The sequence below is a fragment of the Phyllosticta capitalensis genome, assembly GCF_038381095.1.
Source record: "Phyllosticta capitalensis strain CBS 128856 chromosome Unknown BKA78scaffold_5, whole genome shotgun sequence".
NCBI lineage: Eukaryota > Fungi > Ascomycota > Dothideomycetes > Botryosphaeriales > Phyllostictaceae > Phyllosticta > Phyllosticta capitalensis.
In genome coordinates this window covers 249,691-268,223 of record NW_027117443.1, presented here as the reverse complement: position 1 = coordinate 268,223, position 18,533 = coordinate 249,691, and the positions used below count along the sequence as shown (strand labels likewise).

Below are 18,533 nucleotides of genomic sequence, written 5' to 3'. Positions count from 1 at the left end.
ACGAGCAGGATCGCATACGAAGGGAAGAGGAGGAGGAAGAGGAAGAGGAGGAGGAAGAGGAAGAGGAGGACCTGTTCGAGGGGTGCACCAATTGGCCTCCACGTTAAGGATTGACGCTCGCTGCTGGCGGTGGGCGTTCATTGTTCGTCTCCTCGTGTGGGACTTGATTGGATGGTTGGAGTTTCGCTGAGGTTTTTTCACTCCCGCATCGCAGTCGGATTGGGCATGGCATCGGATGGGACGACATGGTGTGGTTGGTTTCTTTCGGGTTTGGGTCTTCTTTTCACGTAATTTTACTGTTCCAGGTCGGCACGGTGTGCAGGACTTGATGCCGCCTTTTTACACGCATCGTCGACGCATTGCGGTATTTTTAGCCCAGTTTTTCAAGGTTTTCTGGCTCTTTCGATTGCTTCTGTTCATATGTGATTTTGAAGATGAGAATCGACCGCACGGGGGGTCATCGACAGACGCGCACGATGGAACTTGGAAAAATTGACTCTCAGATGAAAAGTTGTGATGGAGTCACAGAGTCAACAGATCAACTGGATGGACTGTCTATACGAGCGGTGAAGTGGGCGGTGTGGCATATGCGGCAGAACCCATACGAGTTCCGCCACTCCTTCGCTGCGGTGACCAAGTAAAGCCAGTCCATAGTAATACATCTATGACTCGAACTATTTCCTGTCGCCGCGCATCGCCAAAGCTCCTGCTGATGGTTGACCATGTTGTCCAGTTCCGCCCAGGTAGTTTTTTGACCCATCGTTCTCGGCACGTATAGTGATCGCACTTCCACCCACGATCGCGCTCCCACCACCACTTGCGATCCCGTCGACCTGCGAACCACCACTTCGCCCCCAAGACAACCGCCACGATGGACGAGCGCGAGGAAGAATTATCCTCGATCACTGCAATCTTCCCGGAACTGGTCATCCAACCAGATGACCCGTTTTCGGCCTCCATCGAGCTGCCTGTCGCGCCGCTGGCGCCGCTCAACATTGCCTTCCCGTCCGCCGCGCCCCCGACGCCGCCGACCTCTGACAACGAGGGCCGCACGTACAATTTGGGCCCTGGTCGGGCAGCTGGTGCCTCGAAAGAGGTTCACCAGCTTGCGTATCTGCCGCCGCTCATGCTGCAGATAACGCTGCCTGAAGGCTACCCGGCGGAGAAGCCGCCGCAGTTCGAGCTCGCGGCGGGCGCCAACTGGGTGCCCGAGAACGTTTTGAAAAAGCTCGTTCTCGGCGGTGAGGCTCTCTGGGAGGAATACGGCCGCGGCCAGGTTGTCTTCGCCTACATTGACTCGCTCCAGCAAGCTGCCGAAAGGTGCTTCGATCTGGTCGACAAGGCCGAGAAGCCGCTCGAAATGCCCGCCAACATGAAGATCGAACTACTCGACTTCAACATGCAGGCCAAGCGTCGCCAGTTTGAACAGGAGACTTTCGACTGCGGTGTTTGCCTCGAGCCGAAGAAGGGCAGCGTCTGCTATCGCATGCTGCGCTGCGGTCACGTTTTCTGCGTCGGATGCTTGCAGGACTTTTATAACAGCTGCATTACCGAGGGAGACGTTTCCAGCGTCAAGTGCATCGACCCAAGCTGCGGTAAAGAAGGCGACGGCAAGAAAAAGGACCGCACCCTCAACCCTTCAGAGCTTTTGCAAATTCCAATCGACAAGGCCATGGTCCAGCGCTACGCCGAGCTGAAGCGCAAGAAGAAGATCGAATCGGACAAAGATACCATCTACTGCCCGCGCAACTGGTGCCAGGGCTTTGCGCGCTCGAGCAAGCATCCTAAGATTACCGATATTACCCAAGTCCCCGATTCCGACAGCGAGTCCGACACTGCAGACGCGGACAATGACAACAAGGAGCGCGCATCCCGTCTCACAATCTGCGAGAAGTGCGACTACGCTTTCTGCCGCGTCTGTCTGGCGGGCTGGCACGGCGAATACGTGCGCTGCTATCCACGCAACGCCAAAGAGCTCTCCGAAGAAGAACAGGCATCCTACAACTGGCTGCGCCGCCACACGTCACCTTGTCCGACCTGCTCAAGTCCGTGCCAGAAGACGCACGGCTGTAACCACATGGTCTGCTTCCAGTGCCGAACCCACTTCTGCTACCTCTGCAGCGCCTGGCTTGACTCCTACAACCCCTACGAGCATTTCAACACCGAGGGCACTCCGTGCTACATGCGTCTGTGGGAGCTGGAAGAGGGCGACGAGGCCGAGGGCAATGCCCGCAACGACATGTTTGTCGGTGGGTTGCGTGGATGGGAGGCCGATGCCGTCGCGGCCAATGAAGCCGCCAACGAAGCCGCCGCGCAGGAACTCCAGGATGAAGAAGACGCTGCGGCCGCTGCTGTCCTTGCGGCTGGTCAGAATCAACACCATGCTGCACCGGCTCCAGCCCCCAATCCCATCCAGAATCCGAATCCGGCTCCCATCCCCCAAGCCAACCACCACCCACACCCGCCTGCCAACCAGCTAAACGCAAATGCGAACCCGTTCAATCCCAACCCAAACCCCAATCGCAATCGCAATCGCAATCCCAACCCAAACCCCGTCCGTGAAGTCCTCGTCATCGACCTAGCCGACTTCCATTTCGAAGACGAAGAAGAAGACGATCATCCGGCCCTGCCCGCCCGCGAGCAGCGTCGCGCCGCCGCAGTGCAGCCAAACCCCAACCACGCCAACCCGCTCCACCCGCGCCAGCGCAACCAGCACGGCCGCCAGCGGCCGCCCGCCGAGCCCGGCCGCTTCCACGCCATGCGCAACGGGCCCAACAACCAGCGGCGCGTGGGCCACCAGGAGCGGCAGCGCGGTCAGGGTCAGGGTCAGGGTCGTGGCCAAGGCCGTGGTGGACGAGGTGGAAACGGAGGACGAGGCGGACGAGGAGGAGGGCAGATGGGCTTCGACGGCCATATATCCGACGGCGACGACGAGCCCGCCGGCGCTCGAGGAGGAGGAGGAGGCATCAGGGGGGCGCGAGCGGGAGTAGTCGGCGCCGCCGCTCCCGCCGCCGCAGACCCGGGCATCCAGCGCTTCCTGCGCATGGTCGTCGCGGACGAGGAGGACGGCTGGGACAGCGACGAGTTGGACGGCGATGACCAAGCCTTTGCCATCCCGGTCCGCGACTGAGTCGTCGGACACGGTCGGTGCGCATGCAGAGATCGGCGGTGGCAGCAGCAGCCGCTTTTTGTCTTGTTCGTTGGTCCGTTCGTTTGTATATAGCTTTCCTTCATTCAGGTGCTTGGGTCGGCGCCGTGGCGTCTTTTCAATGGGTGGGCAGGCATATCCCGGGCATGGCGCTTCGTGGCTGGCGTCAATGGTTCAGTATTTCGCATCCGTGCATTGGGAGCTATCGTGGTGATGAATGGATTTTTTGAGGTTGAGAGCTGCCCGTTCGCGCGTGTGTACGGAGTCTCTGTGGAGGTACGCAACCGGTCGCGGAGGTATGATATCTTTGTTGGCATGCTGTTGAGACCAAGTACATCCATCTGCTCGTTGGGCGCAGCCCACTTTGCGGACACATCGGATCTCGTCGAGGTGGGCAGCAAAGGGACGTGTCACGTGTAAGTCACGGAAATGTCACGTTTTTGGTCTGATACCATCTCATGTAAATCCAGATGGATATCGGACTCCATGCTATTACACCCCTCTGAAGCAATGGCGACGGCGACGACGACGAACAATTGAAGCGACCCGAGTGAAAAAACCAGTGGTAAATCAAGCGCTGTAGAAAATCAGACGGCGAAGAGAGCGGCAAATCGTGAACCAAGCCGCGGATTTCAGATGAAGTATTAGACCAAGCAGCGGACCAAACAACAGACTGTCTATCAGTCTAAGACGTCAAGCAGCCCTTCACAGGATAGCGAACTGCGTCCACGTCCATGCGAGATTCTTGCAACAATCCTCAATCCCTTCATTTTCGATGCGAATGCTCCACGTCCACGTGTCTCTTTTGCTACAAATGCCTACCCGACAGCTATTCAATTATAACACAACCAAATACCGAGCGCCGAAACAAGTCCAGCCATCCACGCGCTCCTCCGTTCATCACAGAACCTGCGTGACGAAGACAATCAGCTCAAACCAACACGCGCAGTATCAGATGAAAGGAATGGTATGGAGGAGAATCAGACGTCAAGGGTGATTTCACGCGCGCGACCGACGTATCGGCCGGCGTCGTGTAAGCCATGCATAGCGAGTTATCATCATTGCTGCTCGCGGGAATACGAGGGTGGAGGTTGAGTGATAGGAGGGACGAGTTGACTTACCAGAAGCGCAAATGGGGCGGATGGACTACCCAATCACTTAAACTCTATCCCAGAATCTGCAAAGAGATGGCAGTCAGCTCAATCCGAATCAGCGGTGGCAGCGACTTTGAGTGAATGGTACGGAGCAAAATCAGACGTTAAGGGTGATTTCACACGCGCGACCGACGTATCGGCCGGCGTCGTGTAAGCCATGCACAGCGTGTTTATCATCATTGTAGCTCGCGCAGATATGGGGACTGATTGAGTGTGGCGGGTCGACGTACCAGAAGAGTAGATGGAGATTGCGGTGGCGGAGGTATGTCGCGGTGCTCCGAGGGAGAGGGAAAACGACCGAGGAAGGCTGACGGTTGAAGAATAGGCTTGCAGGGAAGACTTGACGTTCTGTTAGCGTGTCTCGGTTATGCATGCGGGACGGCACGGTACAGGGACTGCGACGGGGATGTTTCAGACATGGGATCGGGGTCTTCCTTGATGTCGGCACGCGGGTTTACCCGCTTGAGTGACTCGGATGGGGATTGGTCTCGTCAAATACGACAGGGTTTGTGGATGGATTGGCGAAGGGACATACCTGTAGCGGTGGAAAGGAGCTGTTGGGATGGAAAAGGACTGTCGACGTGGAAAAGGACTATCGCGGTCGCAGCTGGATCGCTTCGGAGGACGTTTACCCGGGTGGAGAATACGATCGCGAAGCTCAATGTATGCGATTAGGGAAGGCGTGAAGGAGGTCATTTGCCTTGAGTGCATTGAGCTGCAGTCGCAGGGGATGGTCGGCGAGACGATTCCCGCAATCTACTTGCGTTGTCATGTCAGTGATTCTACACGCGAGCAAGCGATCAGGATTGTTGAAGGAGGTCGTGTACTCAGACGGGTATGTTGAGCTCATATGTGTCGTAACATTTCGCAAATCTCAGTCGGTCATCACTGGGGCTTGTAATGGATTAATGGGGACGAGAGTGCTTACCTGCGAAGGAGTTTGCCTTTGCGTTACTGCTGTGACAGATTACAGATGAAGCTCTTGCCTGTTTGCTACTTTGTGTCAGCCATTTGTAGCTTGAACGAAGTGATCAGTCGAATTCGAGTAGCGGAGGGTTGGTTCAGACGGTAAGTGTCAAATCATGGCAATCAGTAGGAAGAAGATGGCTGTGGTCATCATTGGAGCTTGTGGTTCGGCGAGCACACGGCTGGAATATGTACTTACCAGTGGGAGTCGGCTTGCAGGAGATGAGTGGCATTGACTGGCTGTAGTACCATGTTAGCATCTCGGTCCGACAGTGAAAATTTCAGAGTTGCGGGAGATTTGATTGATTCAGACATGTCTGTTAAATCATGGTGATCATAACAAGCACAATACAGATATGTGTCATCATTTGAAAGTGTTGACGGACGATCAGGAGATAGAGGAACTTGCCTTTGTGCACGACTTCGGCTTGCTGTCGTTGTTGACAATTTGGGAACGAGATCTGCTTTCTTCTTGCATGTCAGCCATTGTCCACCAGGAGGTGTCAGAGTCGTGGAGTATTCAGACACGGGGCTACTCTGGGTAACCCAAAAGCCATTGCGTGGAAGTTCCGGCTTGCTTTTAAATTGACTCATGTGTTGTCATCACTTGAGGCTTCTGTTCGACAAATTCTTTGTCGAATGTGCGCTTACCTGGAACCTCTTGGGATGGACATCAACAGACGCCATTGCAGAGTGTCCTCGGTGGAAAGTTGCTTCCACAAGCATCGGTAACTAGTTAATGTCTCGTGTCAGTATCGATTGGTGCAAGTCGCCGACAGGGTTGGGAGATGCGAGGCGATTCAGAATCAAATACCGTCGGTTTGCGGCTGGCATCCAAATGCTTCCGATTCATCATTGGTTTCGGGTGGATGAGGGCAGGGGATCGGGGTTTGAAAGACTTACACCTCTCTGCAGAGACCATCAACTTGCAAAGACACCGGCTTCCGCCCTTCAGTCCAGACCAGGCCGTGTGAACAAATTGTTGAGCTGTGTGTCCAATTCCCATTACGCGTACGTCCACTGCGTTGAAGCAATTGTTTACCGACTGCGTCGGCATCGAATCCTTCAAAGAAAAGCGGAGGCGGAGTGGAAGGCCCGTCGATGTACGTTTGTGCGGAAAATGCACGCTTGCTGGTCTGCGGAAGATTTTCAGATTCGGTCGGAAGCCTAAGGCGAAGTTTGCGGAGAGGGTGGAAGGAATCAGTTCGGCAAAATAGATCAAATAAAACCAGGGTCATGCGGCCAACTATATTGGCATCCAGGTCCAATGGTGGTCATCATGTGCGGGGAAGGTGGACAAGACGCTCAAGAGTACTTACCGTGCGATCCGGTTGCAAAAGCCGGAATGGGTGGTTCTGTCAACGGTCTTTTGTTGTTAGCAACGCTCAACATCTGGATGAAGGATTCGGGGAGGGTGTGGTAGAATCAGGGTATTTTTGCAACTCATTCGGCCGGCGAAACCTCTCGTAGAACAACGCATTTTTCGTCATGGGAATTGTAGAGTGTGCGGGAGACAGGGAAACTTACGGGGTCAGATTTCTGTGTCTAAATGAAGTCGGAGGTTTGGTCATTCGTTTATCGAACAAGCAGCCGTTGGGAGCTAGACCTTTGCGGGAATCATTAGCTGTGAAATAACATTGGACGACAGAATATAAACGGGAAGGGTCTGAAATTCAGAATGCCGTAGGTTGTCTCACGAAGATTCGATTGAAATGGGTACATGAGGGATGTTCTCATCATATAGTTTGCAAGTGCGAGGGCCAAGGGGTTGTGGGTTTGACTTACAGAATATGGATGTTTTCGATATTTGTGCGCCACCTGTATCCACCTAGTCATTAGCAGCTGGAACAAATCGGAAATTCAAGGATTTGGGTGTGTGTAGCAGTCAGAGTGTGTTTTTGTATCATCGGTCCAAAGGCGCTCAAGAGCAGAAACAAGATTGATTGAAGGTCATCATCGGAGGGTAGACAGGTGCTCGGCCAGGGTGGTATTGACTTACCCGTCTCACTTGCAGGCAGTACGATGGAGCTGCAAACAAAGAGCGCACTGCACTGGACATTGTGTGTGTTCGTTGAAGGCACGTGGGCGGGAAGAGATTATTTTGCAGATGTGCAAGTCGTCCGACAGCTTTTGTACCGAACCAGTTCGAAACCCCCGGAGCATCATGTGCTGTCGACTGGAAGGCCGAAAGAAACCGCGTCGGCACTTGGAATCTGCCTGAATGCTGTAAATTAGCATTGATCGCTTTGAAATCGAAGGAACCGATTGAAGAGGGTGAAGAATTCAGACGGAAAGGATGTAGTTTGGGTCGTTCTCAGCGCAAAAACCTCCAGCCTGTCTGCCGACCGCACGACTCACCAAAACCAGCACGAGGCGGTTCGGGCGATGCGCGGAAGGAAGGCCAAGAGGACAGGCTCGAGTCTGTTCTGTTTTTGTCTCATCATGGGATGGAAAACGCCCGGATGTGAAGCGTTTTGTCTGAAGAACGGGCGTTGACTTACCAACCAGGCTCGTAATTGCGAACCGCGGGCGCGATTGCGGCCACGATTTCAGCGATGCGAAAGCAAAAACAAGGACTGAGAGAAGCCATGGAGAGTAGAGAATGAAAACGAAACTTGAGGTTGACGTGTTGGCAAGGTTTGCAAATGAGGTGGATGGAAGAGGTGCGTGGCGGTGTGCGTGTTTGGTTTTCAAAACGGGTAGCCGCGCGGCGACGACACTTCTCGATACATCCACAACAACAACAATACGCGGCAACATGGTTGTATGGAGGCCTCTGTAGAAGTTCTTAGATGTGATGTGAACAGACACAACTATGGCATTAGCATTTAATTCACACTGCATAATGATCAAATTTGCGTGTGATTACCCCTGAATCGGAAAGGTTTCCTCACGATCTCCGTCAAATCCAGGGTATCGCAATGATTGGAGATATCTAACCGTATAGAGTAGCCTAAAGCCCTTCGATCCCTTCCAACCCTTGACCCAGCGCCACACACTCACATCTTACCACCCTTCCATCAACCTCGCACCACTCTTCAACCCACCACGCACCACCTTCGATCCACCCAGCACCACCCTTCGACCCACCCAGCACCGCAAACTCAGGTCCTACGACACAAAAATGCCCGGCATCGTCAACCCCGTCGAGACTTGCTTGATCAATGTTCAATTCCTGATGGATGAGCCGGAGCTCCGGGCCGTCTTCTGGGCGATGCACGAGGGATTGACGTTGACCATTCAATCAGGTATGGGAGCTTGCTATCCTCCCTCGCCCACAAATCCTGTCATGCAGCTAACGTACCCGGCAGCCGCGCGCCAATACAACTGCACTTATCCCCAAGATATGTGGCTCGTGAGCAGCCACATCACCTGCCCCACCTGCGTCATTGCCTTGGGACTGTCCCGGGAGAACGGCTTTGCCATCGAAAGGATCTACCGCGTCGAGAGGGAAGGAATGCTACGAAAGCTCAAGCGGTGGAAGGCCAAAGCGCGCGGCAAGTTGATGATGAAGTTCTACGAGATGCGCTACGGCCCTGACTGGCGGGTCTTCGTGTACCGTTAGAACAGACACTGCAGGCGCGTTGAAGGGCAGCCGAATTACTGGGAAGCATGGGAGAGCAAAGAGTGCGGTCCGAGGATTAATGATATTCCCCTCGGAATTTTTGGTCCGCCCACCGTGAAAATGCTGTACAAGCAACAAATGATCCTCGTAGAGCGTAGAGATATTTGCATATCCAGAGGTGGAAAGCTCCATGTATTTCCAGACCACCGTAGACCCTACATACGGACGCGACCGCATGAATGATTGATCCAAGCCTCAAGTCTCGGTCGCACTGGCGCCGCTCTTCTTCAAGTACCGACACAGGGCCAGTGGCTCAATAAAAAGAGAATGTTGGAATCGCTGCCGTCCGCCGAGGCCATGGTTTCGGCCAAGGTGACGAGTAAACATGGCGGATTCCGTTGATTTACGCCATGCAGCCATGCCATGCAGGTCCAACACCGAGTACCGTAGAGAACCAAGGTACCCCGAATGGACTGTTGGCGACGCCAAGTAACCAGGCCCACCACCCACATACGACCATGAATCTGATTGGGGATGTTTTGGGAAGAAGGTTGGCGGAGGCCGAGAAACATTTATACCCACGACAGGGCTCGCTTGTCACGTAGCGCCGGAAAATCGGGGCCCGATCTGACTGGAGGTAGGTTCCAAGGAGGTTGTGCTTCGCCCTGTCCCAGGCCTACTTGGAAGGTGCCGCTTAAGTTCTACGCCGTCTGCCTAATGTAAGTGTCTATGCGAATGATGCGGATTTCCATTTTGTCGATCGCTGACGTCCGCACAGAACAAACCAACGCCGGCCTCTGCCAGACTCACAACGTACTCTTCGATCCCCCTGAAGAACCATGTTCCCAGCCTGATCACTAGCAGCCAAAAGACTGCCCAGAATTGCGCCAGCCGCTTCCTCGGACAGCATTTCTCGCAAAACACACATTCGGTCTCTGCGGTCGCGACCATACTTGTCTGTTTGCAAATGGAGCGCGGGCGGGACGAGCGAACAATTGCATAGTGATGCATAGACCGCTGGGGCGAACAACTGGGGAGTGACCCGGAACTTCATGGAAAGCGGTTCAAGATTCGGGAAGGCTTTGAACTCGGGAAAGATAGCAATAGATGGTTCTTTAGGTTGCTGTCCCAGCAAATGAAACCAGGATAAATCTCAGGCAGTATTGGACCACGATATGATCGAGACAATCGGCAGGAGCCAAACTTGGAGCTGCGATTGGCTTCTATCGCAAAGAAACATTTCCACGGCGGTCCCAGCGCCAGCAAAACAAAGACATCAAAGATCGGAGAAGTTCACAGACGGCTCTCAGCACAAAGAGCGAACGAGACAAAGGTACTGCGACTCGGCAGGCCCATCTCTTCTTGGCCAAACGGTTTGATTCCACGCTCTTTTCTTCCTCTGGCTCTCATCATAAGACCCCTGCTAACGGTTAGGACGCATTGCAGGCCAAACCTCGCCGCGACCACGCCCTACAGCTTCGGAGACACCGACCTGCGGAATCCGGTAAGACAGGGGCGACAACCGGAGGAGCGCGAGATATTTACCTACGGCAGGACCGCTGTGCACTCAATCTCGACGTCGGTACCGAGCGGAAGGGTTTTGACGGCCACACATCTGGAGCAGGATAAGCGTCGGCTCATACAAGTTTGAAAAGGGAGACGGGTGAGAGCGGGGGAACACGTACGTCCGACAGGGCTTGACGTCGCCCCAGTACTGCATGTAGACCTCGTTCATCTTGGCAAAGTTGCTCATGTCGTCAATGAAGACGTTGACCTTGACGACGTTCTCGATCGTGGTGCCCGCGGCTTCAAGCACCGCCTTCAGGTTCTGGATGACGCGGTGCTGCGGGAATGGTCAGCGGGGCTCCTCTGCCGGTATCCTTGCGCCGATTTCTATGGGGATGCCGTGTGACCTGGTCGGAGGGTGGTAGACAACGGAGGGGTACCAAGAACATACCGTGCGTGCCTGGATGTCGCCCTCAACCATCTTGCCGGTTGCAGGGTCGACGGCGACCTGACCGGAGCAGTAAACGGTGCCATTGGCGACAATGCCCTGGGACAGAACGCCGGGCAGAGGCGGAGGAGCATTTTGCGTGAGAATCGCAGTCTTGGCCGGCATGTTTGATGTATGAAGCTGGTGCACTTGGTACGGATTCAGAAGAGAATACCGAAGACGGTTTCTTGGTGTTTTGCAAACTGTTGTCACGGGCGGGGAAGAGAGTATTGCAAACGAGTTTGAATTGAGGCCAGCGAAGCTTATATAGCGGGAACGATGTCGTGTAGCCAAGACACGCCCTAGGGCGCGTCCGCCCCGCTGTGAAATCGCGCTGTCATGCATATGCATCAGCATTATCTAGGCTTTTGCGGGACCGAGTCGTGGGAGACGTCGTCGGCGACGTTGGATTTAAGCCGTCGGCGCTATCTCACGCTTTTCCCCAAGGGGCTTAAGCGTAGCTGGGGTCTGCCGGTAGAACGCGCCTTTAGCCGAGGTGTTCACCGCCTTCTTCAACCTCATTCTTCTCCTGATGACTGCCCTCCTACTCCATCAAACTTTTTTGTTGTCAAGTCCAGATGTGGATGTTCGACTTTGAAAGATCACATGTGCTGTTGAGGCAATTCGAGATTCAGGGGCTTTGGCAGATTTGAGAGTGCAAACCGAGCCCAGCTTCCAAGCAGTATAGCACAATCCCATGCCAGTTTGTGTGGCCAGTCGATAGCCGACTGCACGTCTGACGAGTCCTTGGCCAGGAATTTCTCTGTCGAAACGAAATGACATGGAGTTGCCTGCCTTCAAGCTGCCGGAGGCCCCTGAGAGAGATCGAGAGCACCAGTTCAATTGGCGAAGTGCGAGTCCGACGGATCCTATGAATCGATGCCATCCGGATAGGCCCGTTTATTCCCCTTCCAAAGATTTCTCCTGCTGCCTCTCCCATCGGAACTCCCCTTGCTCATATTGTCCAATCTTCTTGTGCGTCTTCTGGCCGATCGCATTGCCGGAGTTCCGGAACTGTTCGCTCGCGCGAAGTGACTCGAAGAAAAATCGCAACCTGAAGCTCTTGGTACATCTGGATCGATGTGGTTGCCTGTAGGATCGGGGTTGCGGCAGAGATTTGTTGCAGACCTAGACGCCGGAACCAGGATGTTAGCTGAATTTGCTTCTTCCAAAGCTTCTCGACTATGCGGAGGAGCTTCTCTGCCTCTGCTACCACCGCCCAGCCCATCGAGGACCTTACCTTCCCGTAGAAGTCTCGTGTGCAACTTCGAATTCTGTGTCTCGTGGTCTGGTCGAGCGAGCACAGTCGCAAAAAGGCTGGCTCTGGAATGTACCAGATGTCGTCTGTGTATAGACCCGAGCAAACAGCAATTCGGGCCGAGAACTGCCTAATCCGAGGAACCGATCTGCATCTCGCTTATGGTCCGCATTCTACTTCTGGCAGTTGGCTGTGAGTATGAAGCCCAGGAGAGGGGGCAAAAGCTGACTCCTTTCGCAGAGCGATCCGACGTGGAGAAAGATCAAGCTCAAGCCAAGAGCTGTGGCCTTGTCGACAACTCCCTTTGGAATGATCCGGCCATGGAGAGTCCATCTTGAGTCGCCTTTGTGGCGTGATAGCCAGTTGTCCTGCTTGGGTCCTTCGAGAAGCCTCATGGTCTTTTCCGGAGCAATCAACGAAAGGCATCAGTACCTGGAGCGGTATCGGCTCCGTTGATGGTCTGTAGTCGTTTCGCTTGGTGTGCCCTGTCGTCCGCACCGGACTGTCCCAGACGATGTGACTGCACGCCGGTCGCAAGAGACCTAGTATCGTCAGAGCCGAGGATACGAAAGCGGTGGTGTCGAACGATACTGGGGTTTCGACAGGGGATCCTCGTGGTTGCGAGACTGAGTCTGCGGGGGATGGTCGAAAGGGTCTTGCGCGGGTTGTCAATGCTCCTGAGGCTGCAGTGATGAGACCGCAGAACGGTTTGGAGATGCGGCAGGTTCGATCTGGTGTACATGAAGTGCTAAAGAGGATTGGGATCTCTCGACCTTGCTGCAATGAAGGGCATGGGCAATTAGTGCGGTGTGGACCTGGCTGTTGATTGGGTGGATCCCAATTAGGTTTGGTGCAATCAGGTCCTGCCTGGTTTTCCGGTCACTCCCAGCCGACCAGCACCTGCGAAATCAAAGACTCAGCTCCATCCAACTCCATCCTCATCTCATCAACGTCCACTCCTTCGATGTTCTTCCATCATTCGCTTGCAGACAATCTTCTTGCATTCATCCAATCTGCGTCGACCAAGACGGTGGTATGCTTGCGTAAGTACACTGCGACGTGGAAGCGATACCTCCAGCTGACACGCTCCAGATACCACCTCTCACGGCGACGCCCTTGAGCCTTTCCCACCCGGCTTCCGCATGCTTGCTGGCGACCCGTTCCAGCGTAACTTCACTGGCCTCCCCGTCCCCGACCCGCCCAAGCCCTGGACTGGTGGCAATGTTACGCAAGAGGCCTTGAGGCTGAAGGCAGTTGGCTTCAACTGCCTTCACTACTCAGTCAACCCACCTGAGGGCACGCTCTACCGCCACTTCATGCCGGACAAGAACTTTCTCAATGAGAACTGCTCGGACGGTCTGTTCCAATCGTCGCCCTCGCTGTCTTCTGTTGAGCGACTACTTCTACCCGTCGCAACACTTCCATCTCGCCAACCCACCTTTCCCGCATTCCATACTGATTCACTGAGTCTTTGGTAAGTCTCATCTCCAGCCATCAACCTGCTGTGGCTGACGTCTCCTCAGCTTGCGAAAAGGGCCTCTGCGATCCGGGCAAGATCTCAAGCCATGCCCAATCGGTCTAGGCAAAGGGTGTTTTCCAAGAGTGGTCACATACGACTACATTCGCACCTGGACACGTCCTGCGAGGTGGCGCAGGACAAGTCTGCGTCTTGGTTTGTTCCCTTGTGCCCACCAGCGATACATCAATTACTAACGTTACCTCGCATGGTAATAGTGTCGTTTTGCAATTGACCACTAGTCAGACGCCGAGGGTGCTGGCGAAGATGCTGCTGCTCCCGCTACCTTGACCCCCAAGAAGCGCGGCCGTCCCAAGAAGGCTGAGCTCGCGAAGGACAACGACGTGGTCAAGCAGGAGCCTGGCTCCGAGGTCGAGTCCAAGGCCGACTCTGTCATGCAGGGCAGCAACGTCGCTGATCAGCTGCTCGCTGCTGCTGAGGCCGGCGGCGCCCTTTTGCCCGGATCCCACTCGCTCCTTATATCGACTGCAGTTCATCTGGGACTATCTTCATGGCTTCCAGTACGCACCTCGCCATGCTCGCCAGACCATCCATGCCGTCTGCCATGCCGAAGACTTTGAAGAAGCGGCAAAGATGGTCGATCAGTCATGAAGCGTCGAAGCTGGGATGGCGCAATTCGGTCGGCCGGAGGAGGCATTCTGGAGCAAATTCAAGAAGAGAGTCCTCAATTGCGGATGGGTCACAGGCAGGATGGGTTTCCACCACCCAGTGGAGGATTTGGGACTATGGTTGGTTTCGAAATACGTTGGCTCTGTCAGTGTAGCGCGCGTGCGGCCCAGGACATCTAAGGACATCAGGCAGCGATACAGTGCTGTACGTAGTTTTCAATCCACTCCCACTGCTGTTGGTCAATCAGAGTACAGCATGTGCCTTGCCTTTCGTGATCAGCTGGGAAAAATGACTTGTGAAGAGCGCTGTTGCGTTAGTGTTTCCGTCATACGGGCTCATCACATGGTAGCGCTTTTTGGTTTTCACTTGGTAGAGTGCGGCAAGATTCAATATGAGCAAAATCCGTCTTCATGAATCTTCCACACCACAGCACGATCCTCTTCTCTCCACCAAAACGCGTTCTCGCCATCACTCTCGATCTCACAACCTTCAAACCCACCACCACCTCCATAAAAATTAAAATGTCTTCTTCACCAATTTCAGAAGAGGACCAGGGCGTCTTCGCCAACTTCTCGGGCGTTGTGGGGAGCGTGCTGTCTCCTGAGGCACTCGCCGCAGAAATGGTAAGGCATCCGACTTGAAGCCTTTTTCAGCACACACTGATTCCAGGCCAGGAGCGCGGAGCCAATTGGCTCAACCTTGCCCGCCGCGACCGCCGCCTCGTCTTGCGCAGCGACGCGGGCGCCATGGCCCTCGGCCTCATGGAGGCGTTGCCGGACGTAAGCTTTTCCAGCTTCCCAATTGAGCATTTACTAAAGCCTTTACAGCTCAGCCACGAGGCCATTGTCGAGCTCGTCCGCCGCGAGATCGGCTTGACTGAGGGAGAGGCCTCCTCCCTCCTCCACTTGGTCTCGTCGGTCTCCGGCGACGAGGAGTCGGCAGTGGCCGACTACAACCCAGACAGCGAGGTGGAGGGTGAGGAGGTGGAGGAGGGCTCGGAGCCGCCGAGCGACGGCGACGGCGACAACGACGAAGACGACGACGACGATGACGATGACGACGAGGGACCGCTGCGGGAGATGAGCTCTTCGGAGCTGAACCGCCGCCGCCGCTAAGTCTTCCAATTTGGAAGCAAATTCACGACTACTACTCTCCAATTGATCGTTTCTTGCGGTGGGCTTTTTCCTGAACTCATATACCCAATGTAGAAATGCTTTGTTCCTATAGATGCATCTCTTGTAGCATAGATTTTGCACTGAAATGGTGGTGATGCGTGGTATTTTTGAAGACAAACGAATTATCTACGTGACTATGGGCTCAAATTTTGGAGGCATTTGGGAGCAAGCAGAGGTACAGTGTGTATATACCGCTCCATATCCGCTGGGGCTACCACCACCACACCACTACACCGACGCATCAAACCACCATTCCCACACAATCTCGAAAACCTCTCCAGCAATGGACTCTTTTGCCTCTTTCGCTCTCTTCGTCTACGAGATGGATCCCTGGGAGGTCTTTGCTGTCGCGCTCTTCGCGACATACTTTCTCTTCATCAACTTCCGCAACCAGCACCGGGAGCCCGAGCCCGACGCCCGGGAGGAGCTGCGCCTTTGGATGAGCTGCGTTGCATGCATTCTGCTGGCCGTGAGGTCTCTGACATGAGAGGTACGAAGCACTTCAGGCTGTGAGATCCGAGATCTCTTTGAATTAAATCTTCTCCTCTCAATTGCTCGACCATGGGATGCACATTCGCTAATCAAAGAGTGTAGAAACCTGTCTCCCGTCGCCCTCTTCTTCTGCTCCCCCTCCAAAGTCAAGTCCCCCCGGGCATCGATCATCCACCACGGCAATCTCGAGATGGATCAGGAATACTGGTGTGGGAAGGAAAGGCAGAAGCTTTGAATGGAAACATTGTGCCACCGATCTATCTCATGGCAACGGGAGGAGAAGAAGAAGCGAGCGGTAAAGCGTTTGGAAAGCCTTCCTCGAAGGGAGACTTCCAGTCCTGATGCAGTGTTCCTAGCTCCTGCAATGCTCTCGAAAGCCCATACTCTTTGTAAACGGATACGCCTGCTCATGAATGGCATCTTCCGTAGCCTAGAGCGTGCTTGCTTCTATAATTGCGGGCCGCAGTGCCTTAATCGTGACCATTGCACTCACTGCGTTGCCTGATCAGACTGCTTTCAATGCAGCTACCGCTCGCGATATTACCTGCTTTGTGACACGAACGAGCCTGTCCATGCGTGAATGATGGCAGGAACAGAGCCCTCCACGTCATAGTGGCTGCCATTGGTGTTGAACTGGGCTGCCCGGAACGCTCTGGGGCTAGACCCGGCCCGAGCGCCGCTGTCATCTTGACGCGTCCCTCTTCCTTGACCTACCATCTCTTCCTCTCTCTTCCATTCCATCTCAACAACATCATCATCACAAACCCTTCTCATCACACCTCCATCTCAATCTTCTCTCATTGCAAATCACACGGCCCTCGCGGTCCCGATCACTCCTTGAAACTCCAATCCATGGACTGCGGGGGCCGTCGAGGAGTCATCGACAGCCGCGTCCACACATGGACTGGCCTCCGACCTCGCCACTCTCACCTCAGGTGGGGCGGAGGCCTCGCAGGCATCATCACTGCCTCAGGTAGGACACTCTGTGGCGACTCAATCCCTCCTGGTGAACGCTGGTGAACTGACATGAGCGAAACAGTCGCCTTCTTGTTCCGGAGCCCATCATGGCGGGAATGGCACGAACTGCACTGGTTGGCCTCTCGCTCCCTCCACAGTGCACTGAACAGGGGGGACGCGGGAGGCCTCGCGGGTATAATATGGCCCGTGGTAAGTCTCGTTCTGACAGAATCGTTCGTTGCATGCCTGCTGATCTCACTTCATCAAGGCCCGGTGCCCATTTTCCATTCGGAGTGCCTCTCGGTATCCACAACACCTGGGTTCTCCCCAATTTCTGGGGTATTTGATCTGATGTGAGTCGCCCTCAGTTCAGTCAATTTGAACCGCAAGCTGACCACTGTGCAACAGCATCATTTCGAGCGACGGTCGATCCGACCGAACGAACGAGGCGCTGTCGGCGTTTTTCGCAGCGACTACATTGAGATTCACCACCCAGGCGTCAGCGATGCTGCACCAACCCGGGCGGCTCGCCGCAAATGCTCCTCCAGAAAGACAAGAAGATGATGGAGCGCTCGTACGTGAACCTGGACGGCGGCAAGACGTCCTGGGTGGAGGCCCAGTACCTTGTCCCGTACCAGGACCACGGTGAGAGGAATGCAGAATACCGCCTCCAGCCTGTTTTCGTACTTGGTGGCGCACCGGGCGGAGTTGGAGGAGGGAAAGAAGGCCAAGGATCAGGCAAGCTTGTGTTCGCGCGTTCATGGAGTCGTCAGACGTCGCGTCACAGTCGTTGGCCAACACATCAGCCAGTATGCTGAGCTCGGAGACGCCGACGGTCTTTGGTCAACCCATCAGCGAGCATGTTGAGCTCGGAGACGCCGAGTCTGCGTCAAGCACCTCTTGCGTCACCTCAGTGGCTTCAGGTATGAATGCCCCTGCAAAATGCTGCACTATTCAAGCTAACGTGGCGGTAGGATCTTGGACAATGGCAAGCCTACTCTCTCGCTCTCGGGTTCCGCCAGCGCATTCAGGCGCATGCCCTGCCGTGGCCGCACCTCACGCGACCGGGTTGATCACACCTTTGAACCGGGAAATATCTCCAGCCACGCGCACTATGTCCAGGGCAGCAGTGTTTTCCAAGAGTGGTCACATTAGTCGGACTACGTGCATCCAACTGCGCTCCATGCCATGCCGTTGCTGCACCGGATCCGCGAGATGCTTGCGCGTGGCGAGGAAGTTGAGGACCGCGAAGTTACTCTCAACTTGAACGAGTCGACCCAGGCAAGATCTCCAGCCATGCGCACTATGTCCAGGGCAGCAGTGTTTTCCAAGAGTGGTCACATTCGACGGACTGCGGACCTCCAACTGCACTTCGTGCCAGGTCACTCAGGACAAGTTGGCCAAGTAGCCGCAGGTATGCCGTCCTCACAGTCTTTCTGCTTGATCCACAAACTAACGCATCGCAGGATGATTTCTCGATCTGTGCTCGTGTTCTTCAAAGCAGCGAACCCGGATCCGGCAAGGTCACCAGCCAGCGAAACAGTGAAGAGAGCGACGAAAGAGGTCGCTGTAAGATCAACAGCTAGCTGAAAAGTGCGGAAAGTGATAAGAGGAGTCACCAGGAGGACCACCGAGCAACGAGGTCTTGCGGGTTTGGGTATTCGGGAAATCGAGCGACG

General features: G+C 54.8%; 6 protein-coding genes across 6 annotated transcripts; 4 read left to right on the top strand and 2 right to left on the bottom strand.

Moving 5' to 3' along the window:
- Positions 1 to 871: 871 nt before the first annotated feature.
- Positions 872 to 2,212, top strand: BKA78DRAFT_251229 (uncharacterized protein; the record flags this gene model as incomplete). The annotated part of the gene is made up of 1 exon (XM_066884634.1): positions 872 to 2,212. A coding segment is annotated over one exon (1,341 nt), but the record flags the coding sequence as incomplete, so codon positions are not given.
- Positions 2,213 to 8,392: 6,180 nt separating this feature from the next.
- On the top strand, positions 8,393 to 8,833 carry BKA78DRAFT_352503 (uncharacterized protein; the record flags this gene model as incomplete). The annotated part of the gene is made up of 2 exons (XM_066891367.1): positions 8,393 to 8,516; positions 8,580 to 8,833. The coding sequence occupies 2 exons, from the start codon at positions 8,393 to 8,395 to the stop codon at positions 8,831 to 8,833; spliced, it is 378 nt and encodes a 125-aa protein (XP_066743957.1).
- Positions 8,834 to 10,378: 1,545 nt separating this feature from the next.
- Positions 10,379 to 10,952, bottom strand: BKA78DRAFT_251103 (Endoribonuclease L-PSP/chorismate mutase-like protein; the record flags this gene model as incomplete). The annotated part of the gene is made up of 3 exons (XM_066884624.1): positions 10,379 to 10,448; positions 10,519 to 10,676; positions 10,791 to 10,952. The coding sequence occupies 3 exons, from the start codon at positions 10,950 to 10,952 to the stop codon at positions 10,379 to 10,381; spliced, it is 390 nt and encodes a 129-aa protein (XP_066743956.1).
- A 2,096-nt stretch (positions 10,953 to 13,048) lies between these two features.
- Positions 13,049 to 14,181, top strand: BKA78DRAFT_295256 (uncharacterized protein; the record flags this gene model as incomplete). The annotated part of the gene is made up of 4 exons (XM_066886461.1): positions 13,049 to 13,127; positions 13,177 to 13,558; positions 13,608 to 13,756; positions 13,847 to 14,181. The coding sequence occupies 4 exons, from the start codon at positions 13,049 to 13,051 to the stop codon at positions 14,179 to 14,181; spliced, it is 945 nt and encodes a 314-aa protein (XP_066743955.1).
- A 570-nt stretch (positions 14,182 to 14,751) lies between these two features.
- On the top strand, positions 14,752 to 15,345 carry BKA78DRAFT_295255 (uncharacterized protein; the record flags this gene model as incomplete). The annotated part of the gene is made up of 3 exons (XM_066886460.1): positions 14,752 to 14,853; positions 14,884 to 15,009; positions 15,058 to 15,345. 3 exons carry the CDS (start codon positions 14,752 to 14,754, stop codon positions 15,343 to 15,345), a joined length of 516 nt encoding a protein of 171 aa, XP_066743954.1.
- A 1,298-nt stretch (positions 15,346 to 16,643) lies between these two features.
- Positions 16,644 to 17,180, bottom strand: BKA78DRAFT_313333 (uncharacterized protein). Its single transcript, XM_066888369.1, has 3 exons — positions 17,123 to 17,180; positions 16,937 to 17,064; positions 16,644 to 16,870 (listed from the first exon to the last, which is right to left on the bottom strand). Exons 1-3 carry the CDS (start codon positions 17,140 to 17,142, stop codon positions 16,824 to 16,826), a joined length of 195 nt encoding a protein of 64 aa, XP_066743953.1. The 5' UTR covers positions 17,143 to 17,180; the 3' UTR covers positions 16,644 to 16,823.
- Between the last annotated feature and the right edge of the window lie 1,353 nt (positions 17,181 to 18,533).